Raw genomic sequence first — 13,897 nt, forward strand, 5'->3', positions numbered from 1 at the left:
AAACCAGGGCAGATGTTATCCTTGGTGGGGAAGTAAATGCCTGGAAAAGGGCATCAGAATCTTTGTGGTGCCAGAAATCATCTGTGCCTTGTTTTAGGTGCTGGTTATACAAGTGTCCTGTTTGTGAAAGTTCATTGTTTGATATGTATAATTTTGCATTTTTATGTACTTCGATAAAATATTTTTTAAAAACAAACAAACAAGATTTGGGAGACCCCATACCTTTAGTGGAGAGAGGACTGTACTAGGAAGAAGTTCGGAGTTCCAGCTCTTTTCTGCCCAAACTAGTTTGAGACCTTGTGCAAGTCACTTGGGTTGAATTGAAGTTGACTCACTTGTAAAAGCGGGGCAATCATATTTGGCTAATAAGATTGAGAACTGGGCCCAGTGATTTTCATATCTTTTTAAGTTGACTCTAAACTGCACATACTTCACTTTCCAGGGCTATTTCAAAACTCTTCCAACCTGTCTGTCCAGCTCTAGTTCTGCCCCTTTATAATCCACAATAAAAACACTTTGGTTGGAGTATCTTTTGGAAGTACAGCTCAGATCATGTCAGTGCCTTCTTCAGAAATCTTAGAAAGCAGTGTGGGACATGCTGCAAAGTGCACAGGACCCATCATCTAAAACCTGGGTCTGGGGGCGCCTGGGTAGTGCAGTCGGTTAAGCATCCGACTTCAGCCAGGTCACGATCTCGCGGTCCGTGAGTTCGAGCCCCGCGTCGGGCTCTGGGCTGATGGCTCAGAGCCTGGAGCCTGCTTCCGATTCTGTGTCTCCCTCTCTCTCTGCCCCTCCCCCGTTCATGCTCTGTCTCTCTCTGTCCCAAAAAAAATAAATAAACGTTGAAAAAAAAATAAAAAAATAAATAAAAAAATAAAACCTGGGTCTGAATAGCTTACTGGCTGTTTAATCTTGGGCAAGCCATTGAGCCTCTGATTCTCCACTACCTGATGTGTAAAATGAGACTAATATTGGGACCTTTTTCACAGAGTTATGTAGAAAAGAGTTTCAGCTACTGATGTGTTAAGTTCCAAGTCACACTTAACTTCATTAGTTAGGGTTCCAGAGTTAAAGGCAGAGCATCAAGTTCCTTAGATACTTTTATCTGACTCATTCCAATAAACATAGAGAACACTTCTGGGCAGCCTGAGCTTCAACACAAAGTTCTCCAACTGACCAGCTGTTTGACAGGAGGACAAAAGGTAAAAGGTATCTTTGCACGTCATGCCACAGAAAGAGTGGCACCTCATGGCAAAGGACAACAGTCTTTATTGATGGCAATCTCCAGCCTGGAAGATCTGTAGGCCCCTCTGCACACACTTAACATTGGTAATAACTGCTTAACAGAGATCTGGCATAAAATCAAGAGAAGCTGAAGTCTTGTGGTTACCCTGCTGAGATAATTTAGTATGCATTAGTCAATGTTTTTCAGGCTGTTCCTCCTAGATCAGGGTAATTATGGAGAGGAATAAAAAAGAACAGATTAGAAAATAGCTTGCCAGTAGAACCACTCTATTTGTATGAGATGAGATTTAAATCAGCATTTGAAAACAGTACGTAGTTATGACTTACTTGTTTCCTGCTCAGACTTTATGCCAAGTTCTGAGGCAAATCAGCATTTAGCATTCATCTCAGGTGGAGAGCCTGGCCCCTGTGGCTTGTCACACAAGCCTCTTAAAAGCTGTATCTTGCCAGATACAAAGGCCACTCGTCCTGGGAATGCCCTTGACATTAAACAAGTTGCATGATCCCCAGGAACTAATTTTGGGGAAAGATGACATATTCTCAACTTGGTATCTTCCCTTCTCAGTGAACACAACCAAGCATCCTCTGAAATTTTACCTCTTTTCTCCTACTTCCTTGATTGACTAAAGGAGCAAAGATGTCTTTGTTAACATCAACCCTGATCTGAAATAAAATTCCATGAAAATGTCTCCACTCGTCATCCAATTGTGTACTTGCACACAGTTCTCTACCTGGAATAGGGCCCAGCATATAAAAGCCACTCAGTAAATATTTGTTCTTATTTACTGAGTGTTCGCTGTAAGCAGCCACTCTTTCATAGCACTCAGCATAATTGCAAATAATTAGTTGTATAGTTATTTGCTTAATGACTATCTTCTTCACTAGCCTGTGAGGGTCACAGGCCAGGATCTGAGCCAGTATTATTCACAGCTGTTCTCTTAATGCCTCCCACAATGCTTCATACTTATTAAGACTAAATAAATATTGACTGAACAAAAGACCACCATGTACTAAGCACTATTTATTCAATTTCTCACTTAATCCCAAAACAACCTGTATACTTTGTATTATTATTTCTATTTTATAGGTGAGAAAACTGAGGCTCAAAAAGCTGCCATAACTTGCCAAAGGTCAAAGCCAGGAATATAAGTGTGTGCTATTAACAGTTATGTTACTCTGTTCCCTTCTTTTTATTTTTTTAAGTTTATTTATTTTGAGAGAGAGAGAGAGAGGAAGAGAGAGAGCGAGCATGAGAGGGGGAAGGGCAGAGAGAGAGGGGGAAAGAGAGAATCCCAAGTAGGTCCCACACTGTCAGTGCAGAGCCCGACATGGGGCTTGATCCTGCAAACTGTGAGATCATGACCTGAGCCCAAATCAAGAGTCAAACACTTAACTGATGAGCCACCCAGGTGCCCCTTGTCCCCTTCTTTTTAAGTCCTGTTCTACTACTGACAGCTGCAACCTGGGAAGTTTTCCTCACTTTACTGAGCTTCAGTTTTCTTATCTATAAACAAAGGAGAAAATGATATTTATTTTACAGATTTGCTGTGAAGTTTTCTCGAGGTTATATATGTAAAGCACTTGTTTATAGCCATTGGCATATATTCAATATTTAATACAATTTGCTACTCCTGTACTGTTGTCACTGAATCAGATATACAGGAAAAAGTGATTGTAGCTTGGGAATGCCACCTGCTGAAACCTGCCCACCCTCCCAAAATAGTATATCCCATCTCAGCAGTTGTACATATCTATAATGGCTTTCTGTGCCACTCTCATCAGCCCCCTCACTCACCACATTCCATAAAACAGCTTGCATATGAAAGTTGCTTTTGCTTAAAATTCAAATGTAGAAAAAGCAAAATATTTTAAGATTAATTCTGTAACACAAGCAGTTGCTCAATGTGAGATACTGTAACCTACATGGCTTAAATGGAATAGCTCATATTATCAAGGAAATTGATGATGGGAAAAAATCAAAACTGTCTCCTACCCCATTACAAGAGAGAATTTCATGGATTTTTATTTCCATAGATAATAAATGCATGTCAGGAAGTAGAGCAGAAAAAGAAAATTGCAAATTAGGCAGTCTATTCTTTCTGTGTTGCAATACCTAGTCAACATTTACACAATCACTTTATTTGCCACCTTTTAGTCTATTGCTTTCCTGTCATTTCCGTTCTTGGCAGAAGACTCTAGACATACTTTGTCATGGAATACTACAAGCGTCCAACATTCTGAACCACAGTGGTTCAGGAACACCTAGTTACTGTGATGCAGGATGAGTAGCTACATTGGTTCTTAAGCCTGGCTACACAAGTGGAATCATTTGGGGTGTGCTCTGTACCCTGAGGAAGCTCTGTTCACTTTATTAGAGACAGAAGGTAATCTTAACTCGGGGGGCATTTTGACCTGAGAGCCAGAATGTAGAAGTTAAGTCCTGAATAAGCACTTATATTTATTCTTAGTCATCAGATAAATCAATTCTGATTTAAATGAATAACACTGAGGCTGGCCCTCGCCCCCATTTCCATTCTGATTCAGTTTATTCTGGACACTGATTCTGGAGCGACTTTGCCTGGGTTTGGAACTTACCTCCTGTATTTACTATTTGGACAAATTGCTTAGCTTCTCTCCATTTAAGTTTCCTTATCAGTAAAATGAGGATAATCCTAGAATTTCTGTGAGAATTAAATAAGCTGACACATTTGGAATATTTAGAACGGTGTCTGGCATGAAGTAGATGTTCCACAGTATTAGCTAGAAGTGGTAGTAGTAATAAGGTATTTTAATTATTATACTTTGGGGTCACAGAAGGGAAAGGAAGACCTGTAGAGTTTGCAACCCCATGTGAATGGCCATGCTGACATGGTGGCAGAGGTATTCTGTGTTTGAAATTCACGAAAATGAAATCTTTTCACTGTGAGGTACTACTTTGAGGCTAATTCAAATAATAGAAGGTTGAGTTCCATCTAGAATTTGTCTTGATTTAATATATGGAAAAGTAAAACTCTAAATGTAACACCTGTAGGAAAACAACCCTATCTCTTTGTACCACACAGTGAATTCTCATTGCTAGTTTCCCTTGGCTTAAAAAAATTCTAATGATAGGACTTAGAAAAATCAAAACTCATGTTAATCTTCAAATGAACAGCAATTTTGGGATCGTGGGGGCTCTTGTCCTATTTGCCACCATTCTGTGGCAAGGAGGGAACAACCATTCAATTTGTGAGAGAGGACAGACAGGAGTACTAAAGAAACTTCCCGGGGCTTTCACCCAAGCCTACTTGTTCCTGGGCACAGGAGAATTAATTTATTTGATTACTAAGATTAGAATAAAAGTAAGTGCTCATGTAGGGCTCAACTTTTCCATCCTGGCTCTCAGGACAAAATGCCCTTGTATTAAGATGATCTTCTATCTCTTATAAACCGAGCAGAGCTTAGTTAGGGCACAGGTGCTGTTTTCCAGTGGCATGCCTACAGACCCACCTTGTTCTTAATTTGTAGCTTCCACTGAATTGTGACATAGGCCATCACTCTCAATGACAGTGGCTGGGGAAGTAATCTGCTCTGTGGATTCAATCTGCCCCATAGGCGGATATCAAAGCATACATTTGGAGTTGGAGATGGTAGGGAGCCTCATTAGGCCTTAGGCTTAAGCCATGTTCTTCATCCAGTTTTACTTATAATAAAGCTGATACAACATTTTATTCCTCACACGCCTTTCTGTGTTTGTTTTCAGTTTGATTCAGAACTGGAAGGAGAAAAGCCCTCACACTCTCAAACCCTAACAAGCAGAAGCAGTAACTGTAAAAGTAAAAGAAGTAAAAATCTGACAGTTTTCAAAATACTTTCATTTAACAGATGTGGAAAGTGAGGTTTAAAAGAAAAGGCTTCTGTGCTTTACCCAGGGTCAAAATACTACTAAGTGGCATGCCCAGTACTAAAATTACAATCTTTAGTATTCTTTTCACTACATGCCTGAGAATGTTCCTTTCTGTTATTAAGGCCAAGGAGGCCCATACAGACCCCAGGATCAAGGACAGTTGCTTTGGTAATGTTACCATTCTAACAGGAGAGGAAAACAACCTCCTCAAATCTTATGAATCCTCTTACTCTGAAATTGAGCTATACTGATGTAAAACTGACTTTTTTCAGACAAGTCCTTACCTTGAAATCAAGATATTGAAAGAGATCCTTGAAATCAAGATATTGAAAGAGATACTTCAGAAAAAACTATATAACAATGTTTAAATCATAGATAAATATTATACATTTTTTTCCCATTTGGATAGAGTTTCCATAAGGGTGGGCTGGGATAGGGGACACAAACTGTCCCCTGCCAAGTAAGCAAAGGTCACAAAGATCTTATTCTATGATTTTCTGAGCTGCTAGAGTCCAGCTCTACAGAGGCAATTTCCTCATAGGTGTTTCCCAGTCTCAAACTTCTTTTGTAGCTTGAGATCAAAGGGCCCTCCCCTGTGTAGCAGGTAGAATAAATATGGGATGTCATATACCACTGGGTTAGCTTGCTACAAATCCCATAATACTATTAGCATGGGGGTAGCCAGCTCCTCTAAGGTTATAGACGCGCTTTCTGCAGTACAGATGAATCAACTGCATGCCACAGTCCTAACCAGTTTGAAATGATTATATGGCTCTGGTAGTTCTGGTTCTGCCACTAATTAACCATATGACTTTATTTTATTTTGAGTTTATTTATTTATTTTGAGAGAGACAGAGACAGTGCAAGTGGTGGAGGGGCAGAGAGAGAGGGAGAGAGAGAGAATCCCAAGCAGGCCTCACACTGCCAGCACAGAGCCCTATGCAGGGCTCGAATTTACAAACTGTGAGATCATGACCTGAGTTGAAACCAAGAGTTCGATGATCAACCGACTGAGCCACCCAGGCACCCCACTCTGTGACATTAGATACGCCTCTTCTCTAGGTCTCTGCTTCTTCCTTTGTGAAAATGATGGAGTTAGGCAAGGTTGCCTCCAACTCTAAAATGCTGTGAGTCAACATCCGCCAATAGCCCTTCTATTACCAACACATGAGGCTGACTCACACTTGGTGTCTGCCAAGAGAAGTACTAAAAGCTTAGATACAATAAAGTCACAAAATCATTCCAAAGCCATTCTCATGGTGGGGTCAACTTAAGACAGATATATTTGCGTTTTTCTATTCTGCCTCTTTTGTACCACCTTCAATCTCCTGTCCCCGTGACAATCCATGAAGATAAACATTTCACAATGAGTTTCTATCAATGTGAGAAAGACAGAAGTCAGCTTACTTTTGGGATCATCTAGTTATCAACATATGGTTTTATTTCTTGAAGTTGTAATCAGATAAAAATGTCCAATGGACTAAAGAAACTGAGTAGGGTTGTTAGTCTTTTTTTCTTATTTTAATTCCATTTGAAGGAATGCTTTTGGAAATATAATAATTCAGCTGACATGCTAGAAATACCAAACACGAAGATATAAAATGGTGGCATTTTCTCTCTTTAAAAACAATCAATGCTTTCATTTGTGGACTTCAAAGTACATGTGAAATAAAAGTCTCAGCCCTGTGAGTCTGAGGTAAATCAAAAGGCTGTTAAGTGTCATAGAAAAGTTTTCTGGTTCATTGCCCCTCTTCTAGGTAGGAAAGGAAACAAAAGTACTCCCAAACAGATGAGTGCTTATCTCACTTTTATATTTCTCTCTCAAACAGGCTTAAGCAACTTCCCCGTAACCATTCATTCCAATATAATTCTTCCTTATGTCTGACTTGGTGCTGTACAGGCCCACTTCATCCTATTAATCTCGCCTTGGCAGTGCTAGAACTCTTCACTGTCTTTATTGTCAAGTCTCACTTTGACTTCCAGAAATTCTAAAGGAATACTTGGAAAATGAGTTAGGGGTCTATGATCAAGTTTAGATACTATCTGGAGGTCCTTATCATAACATTCCTGGAGATGCTAGTCCACCTTAGTCAAAATCATTTCTCCTCTCTGGTTATTAGCACTTCATCTCTAAAATGAAACAAATATGAAAATATATTAAGGAAAGAAAGAATTGCCATACTGATGCAAATTATTATTGAACAGAAGGGTCTTCCTGGAGATCTTTAACTCTTGGAGTTGGGATTCAGACGTTATTGCAAATGGAAAATGGTTGAGGATGCCTCTTTCCATACTGAGCTATTCATCACTCACATGAACTTTGAGAATAATACTACTCAGTACTGGGCATCATGTATTTAAGTGCAAACCTATCTTTCAGTACAGGTCTATGAGAGAAGACAATGGAAACAGGAGTATGTCCACATCTGCATCATCACTCTGGTATCATAATTATCCCCAGGTTAGTTGCCTACTCTTCCAGAGAGCTGACATTTTCTTTTGAATATTAATGTGTCATGAGGTTGCTTAAAACAATGCATTCAATTTTAGTGATCATCTGATGGCCTTATTGACTCATGGATTCTTCCACTTTAGAGTAAGAGAAGAGGATTGGTATCTCTGCTTCTACAAGTCCAGGTGGATATCAAACAAGAAGGCAGTTGGCATCTTCTGGACAGTCATTATAATTTGATGAGGTTTTAACAATCTTCTACTCTTGAGCCATGAAGTATCATCTGAGTAAGTGGACTCACTGCAATTTCAGAAAATTTGTGCTACTGCACCATTACTGAGGAAACATTTCTAGAAGGAAAAGGTAAAATTTGAGTGCAAACACACTCTAAAGAATGCTGAGATCGCCTTAAGATAAAAGCTGCAAAGCAGCCAGATCTACAAAGGAAGGGTTTGTGGTCAAATACTGCAGTGTTATCTAATCCAGATTACTGATCTACTTCACTGAGGAGTTGGGACAGGACATCCAAACTCTACCTCTGAGTTTTCCTTGGGCACTCATGAAATTTCACCTGGTAAAGAGGCAAGGATTCCATTAGGGCCAGGCATTCTTTTAACAAGCACCTGGATCTGATGTGTGGCTTATCTAAGGATATAATCTTACAAATGTTTGGAGTTTGGCCTTTAGGGTCAAGTGAGGAAGTCAATTGATCAACATGAGATACCAAGTGTCCAGTTTTATTTTATTTTTTTAAATTTATTTATTTATTGAGAGAGACACAGTGTGCGTGCACACACACACACACACACACACACACACACACACGGTGGGGGGAGCAAGGGAGAGACTTTTATGCAGGCTCCACACTCAGAGCAGAGCCTGATGCAGGGCTGGATCCCACAAACCATGATATATGCATGACCTGAGCTGAAATCAAGAGTTGGATACTTAACCAACTGAGTCACCCAGGCACCCAAAAGTGCCCAGTTTTATACACAGCTCTACTCTGGCAGTGATAAGAGAATAATAGAAAATATTAAGGCCAGGGTAAAGCAATTATTCATCCAGATACATGATCAATCAATAAATATTTCTTGAGCATCTATTGTGTGCAAGACACTGTATCTTTGCTAAAAGCCATTTTAGCAGGAGTCAGGGGCCCTTCCAATAATGGGTTAATGACTGAGTTAAAAGGCTAAGACATATTTACATGAACAGATAACAACAAGGTAATCTATAACCAGTGTCAAATGAGTCATATGAATATGACCACCAAGGGGTTTCACAGGTACAAATGAGCAATTCTAATTGATGATCCAGAAAGCCTACTGGAGACGGTTGGATTTGTAGCAGGTACTTTTAGTTGGACAGGATTTTGACAAGTTAAAGGAGATAGAGCACACTAGACAAAAAAAAATGGCATGAGCAAGGTACTAAGTAGGTGGGTGCAATGCTGGTCTTGTAGCAGATTACCTTGGCTGAACTAGAAGACTTGTTTTATAGAGTAGCAGGGAAAGAAAAGCTGAAGAGACCATGGGATCTCAGAGTTTAGGAGGATCCTAGAAATGATCAAATCTGCTCACCTTACTCTCACACAAACACAGATTTCCTTAGTGTGCCACCAATGTTTAACATATATTTTAGTAATGGGTCCGGATTCCTAATATCTACAGGCATAACTGTGGCATAAGAGTTGGAGAGAGGCTTTGGAGTTAGAGGCCTGCCTAAACCACTTGCTAGGTGTTCATCCTTAGGTTAGTTTATCAAACCTTTATTTCTTCACCTATAAATGTGGATGATAGTATGCTCACTGAAAGTGGAGGTAGGGACAGAAAGGAGAAAGAATGCTTGAAGGAGACAGAAAAGGATGAGGAATCTGTAAAGTGCATTGCCAAGGAAAGCAGAAGTAGAGAGAATTCAAGGTAGGGAAGGTTGTTAACAGCATCAAATGAACAAAACAGGTCAAAGTGGTTGAGACCAGCCAAAAGGCCAGGGACTTTGACAATTTGGAGGTCACTTGTGACCTTTAAGAAATCAATTTTAGTATAAAAGGAGAGAGGCAAATTGTAGAAAAGGATGAAATAAGAGGGATGGGAAAGGAAGAAAACCAGAATGTGTAGTGAGGAACCAGAACTACAGTCAAAGACCCCTCCTCATTTGCAGTGACAGGAGAGTGAGAAAGATGGCTTTTGATTCAAAGGGGTCACATGGTTCAGTAATATAATATCTGGATGTGTAGCTCAGCTTAGGACTGAAATGACTGGTAGTTCTGTTAAGGACTTCCAACCCTAGCCTTCCTCCTTGCTGAGATGCAGGGAACAGTGACAAAGGACGAAAATACAATTGCAAAGCAATCTACCCATTTATAATGCTGTAAGGTTGCCAGCTGAGCAATTATAAGAGCTTCCCCATATAGTAAAACCTCATTAATTTGGACTTCACATTTTTGGAATTTGTGGAAATTGAATCTGGGCTGGAGTCACAAAGAAAGGGTACTACTTACAAAGAAAGGGTTCACTAAGCAAAGTGTGAAAAAGATTGCAAGAGAGCTAATTTAGCCTGCCAGGGCCTATTTCACCTATTTAAAGAAAATAGTCTTTTTTTAAGAACCTCAGCATATTCATTATTTGAATGCAAATTGATTCTGCTAATTGTAGATTAGTATAATCTATTGCTAAGATCCTATATCTGCAATGGTTACTTTGCTCTCACTGAATATGCTCATTAGAAATAAAACTGCAATTCTTTAAAGTTACTTCACAATTCCAATGAATTCATACCCCTTTCCCCACTCTCATGAATTAACTACAGTTCAGGAGGTATTACTCTAAACTAGCACATCACTTATTAAGAACACAGTGGAAAAACTAACAAGTGATCAAAAAAGGCCTCAGAGCAGCCAAAATAGATTTCCTAAAGTTGATGCCCTAAATCCTTTAACTCTTTCCATACCAGGTTCTCTTATAGCTGATTTAACATACGGATCTGACATACCAACTTGGAAATGACTGGCTTTTTTTAAATGTTTTATTATTTTTTAAATGTATTTTTGATAGACTGCAAGCAGGGGAGGGCCAGAGAGAGAGGGAGGACAGAGGATCTGAAGCGGGCTCTGCGCTGACAGCAGCGAGCCCCACGTGGGGCTTGAACTTACAAACTGTGAGATCATAACCTGAGCAGGAGTTGTATACTCAACCAACTGAGCTACCCAGGTGCCCCTGGGTTTTTTGTTTTTTAGTGTTTGTAACTGATTAGAAGGAGAAAAAGGGCTGCTGCATGAAGGGACACTGAGAGAAACCAGAAGTGACTGCAGACTGCAGAAAGGAGACAGGACATGTATAGAATATGGCTGTAATAACTAAAAAGCTATCAGACTGTAGGACATTTTATTGTAGAAATAAAAGGCCTATATTCCTTAGTAAACCCTGAAAACTATAATAGAGTGTTATAGTGCAGTACAATAACTAACATCTGGAATTATGCCTCTAAATGATCAGAGTTGAATACATTCCTTAAAAAGGCAGATACATTTACACACACACACACACACACACACACACACGCAATTTGTATCAATAATGGTTAACCTAAAAATGTGAAATGTGTTGATACTCAAACAGGTAAAGTTCATAATATTATCATATAATAATAATGATAACAAAATAGCAACATTTATTAAGTGATTACTGTGTGCAAACATCATGCTAAGCACTTTACCTTATATAATTGTGTTTAAATCCTAATAGGTGGGTTTTAGTACCATTTCTACTTTACAACTGAAGTGAAACTCAGAGAGGTTAAGGAACCACCCCCCCAGGCCACAAACAGAAATAGAGCTGGGATTAGAACTCACACCAGTTCTTTAGCCATAAACTATGCTTTTCCAATGTTCCAGAAAATACAGCTGTCTAAAAATCACTCTTCTTGAGAGCTCCGGAGAGCTGTGTTTTACTGTGTTTTTGTTTTCCAAATTTGTATTTGACAAATACCTTGATTTATAAGTGAAAAGACGTACAATCTTCGAATCAGATATGATCTTATATGTTTGTAAACATGCTCCATGTTACAAGGTGAATATAAAATAGTAAAAAAAACAAAAAAACAAAAACAACAAAACAAAACACCGTGAACGTGTCTATTAGGCTAATCCCCAATCTCAGATCAGTTTCTACACACTGTGGATACTGTTTTCAAATGACTAGCCAAGCAACAAAGAGATACAATTTTAAAGTATCAAATGAGCAGTTAAGAATTGGTTCTCCTGTTGCTTCCCCACTCATTTGGGAGAAATTTAACCTGAGAATAGGCTAATGGAACATGAAGGTAAAGGAGGATTGCCGGGGAGGATAAAAACTCAGTTGACTATTATAAACGGTTTAGGGCAATCAGCTCGTCACCTGTTCTAAGAGAACTATGAGGGCATAAAACACACGTGGGCATATTGTGTACTGGGGGAAACAAGGCTGGGGTGGGGAGATGCAAATATATGCAGTTATCTGCATTACGGGTAAAAGTGAGGGTAGCCCACCACATGGACACGCAAAGAAAAACATACAGTGAAAGCATTCACTCATGAAATCCTTCTACTTAAATCAATGTTTTTTACTTATCTTTTGTGTGTGTGTGTGTGTCAAGCCTACCCATTCAAGGGTCAGCTACAAAGGTCACTTCTGCTGTGAAGTGTTCCACAATGCCCAAGGCTGAATTATACTCTTCCCCATTTGTGCTCTCATAGGGTTTTTTACCCTGTTTTCCACAGTTAGCCACATTACCAATGATACTCTATCTCATTATTAGTTATTCTTGTATGTGCTTCCCCCCCACTCTACCCCACCGTGAGTTCACTGAGGGCAGGGGACTCTTTCTCATTTCTGTGGTTCTACAAATCCCAGCGAAGTGTCAATCACATACTAGGCTCTGGGAAAATGCTGACTCAATAGCACTGGCTTAAGACAGTGTATTGCCTAGCTTACCTGAAGGAGCATTTGTTCTCTTTCTTTTCTTGCTTGACTCCCCTCCATTCTCAATGAGGCCTTCTGTGACCAGAGGGCCACTGGCACTACCAAACTGCAGGGGTTCGTTGTTGTTGGCAGGGTCAAAGGGCAGCTGGTTCAATCCTAAAGAAGAAAAAGAAAGCCAAAATCCAGACTCCATTAAGGACTGGGATGTCTCTAGATTGTATTATATGAGCCACTAGAGGAAAACTCTCTAAATCTTAAGAAACTAGGAATAATAGGTGAATTCCTTAAAACCAGTTGCCTTCTGTAATTTTTCCAGATTTTGTTGACAAGTACAGATTTAAAACATAGGGTCTTGTAAGACTGTCACTCAGTCTTATAAGAAGATCCCTGACGTTTCTGGGAAATTAGCATTTTTGGCCACAAGCTATAAAATTATCTTCTACCTCCTTCCTTAAAAGAGATAAGGTCTTCTTTAAATGTGGCTATGGTTAAACCCACGGTTCCTTTGAAAAAGCTTGGTTATGTATTCCTCAGACTGTCCCTTGACATTTTTCCATTCTTTCACTGCAAGGTGATGCAGATATCATTAGAGCATCCTGGCATCAAAGTCACTGCCAACAATAACAGAGGTTTCTACAAAAGAAAACCACAGTTCTATGGCAAATGAGAGAAGGAAACAAAGATACAGAACTTGCAATGAGATTAGTTAGTAGTTGGAGTGCTGGGGAGTAATGACCCGGGTTTGGCTAGTGCTACTTCTATCCATTCCAAATGATGCCACAGCATGGTTACTTTACTAGTTGCTGCTGCATCATCTAAAACGGCAGAAGGCACTGTCTACTCTCTAGGTCTTACATGCTTCAGCCCAGGAGGAGCAGAGGGTTTCTTACTCATCTGGCACCAGCACCTGGAATTTCAAGTGTTTCAATTAAAACTTCATGAAATGTGGAATCAAAAGCTTTGTTAAAGACCAAAGTTAGGTGATCTCTCTTAAGCCTTTTAGCCACTGGTTCCCTAATCCTATCAAAAGAGGAATCAGGTTGGCCTGCCAGGCTCATTCTTTAACCCTCAATGTTTCAATGGGCAGCAGCTATACAATTCCTGAGGCAATGTTGTAAACGGTCAATAAAAGCTTGGAGTCCAGTCAGCTAAAAGTCAATCAAGTTTCAGTAAAATGACTGCTAAGATCCTAACAAAATGTCTGTACATTATTGGTTTTAGTTAAAGTATCCCTAGGCTAATGTTTTCAGCCCACATAACAAATACCATTTCTTCAGCAATCAGACTCCACTTGGCACACCTCCATTAAATGTCTTCTGGGATTTGTCAAACATTTTTCCTTTACATCACCTG

The 13,897-nt window shown here is 39.6% G+C and overlaps 1 protein-coding gene across 11 annotated transcripts in view; it reads right to left on the reverse strand.

The window, feature by feature from the left end:
* ENOX2 (ecto-NOX disulfide-thiol exchanger 2) overlaps positions 1 to 13,897 on the reverse strand; it is a 267,204-nt gene that overhangs the window by 143,242 nt on the left and 110,065 nt on the right. For 10 of the 11 annotated variants that reach the window (XM_045051310.1, XM_045051308.1, XM_006944000.5 and 7 more), the window contains one exon: positions 12,557 to 12,700. The exons of the other annotated variant lie outside the window; for it this stretch is intronic. Coding sequence is in view for 3 of the 10 variants with exons in the window: in XM_045051307.1 (XP_044907242.1) it covers positions 12,557 to 12,700 (144 nt within the window). In the remaining 7 variants the exon portion in view is untranslated. The remainder of the gene's footprint in view (positions 1 to 12,556; positions 12,701 to 13,897) is intronic. 11 annotated transcript variants of the gene reach the window in all.

This window comes from Felis catus, chromosome X (genome assembly GCF_018350175.1).
Source record: "Felis catus isolate Fca126 chromosome X, F.catus_Fca126_mat1.0, whole genome shotgun sequence".
In the NCBI taxonomy this organism is placed as follows: Eukaryota; Metazoa; Chordata; class Mammalia; order Carnivora; family Felidae; genus Felis; species Felis catus.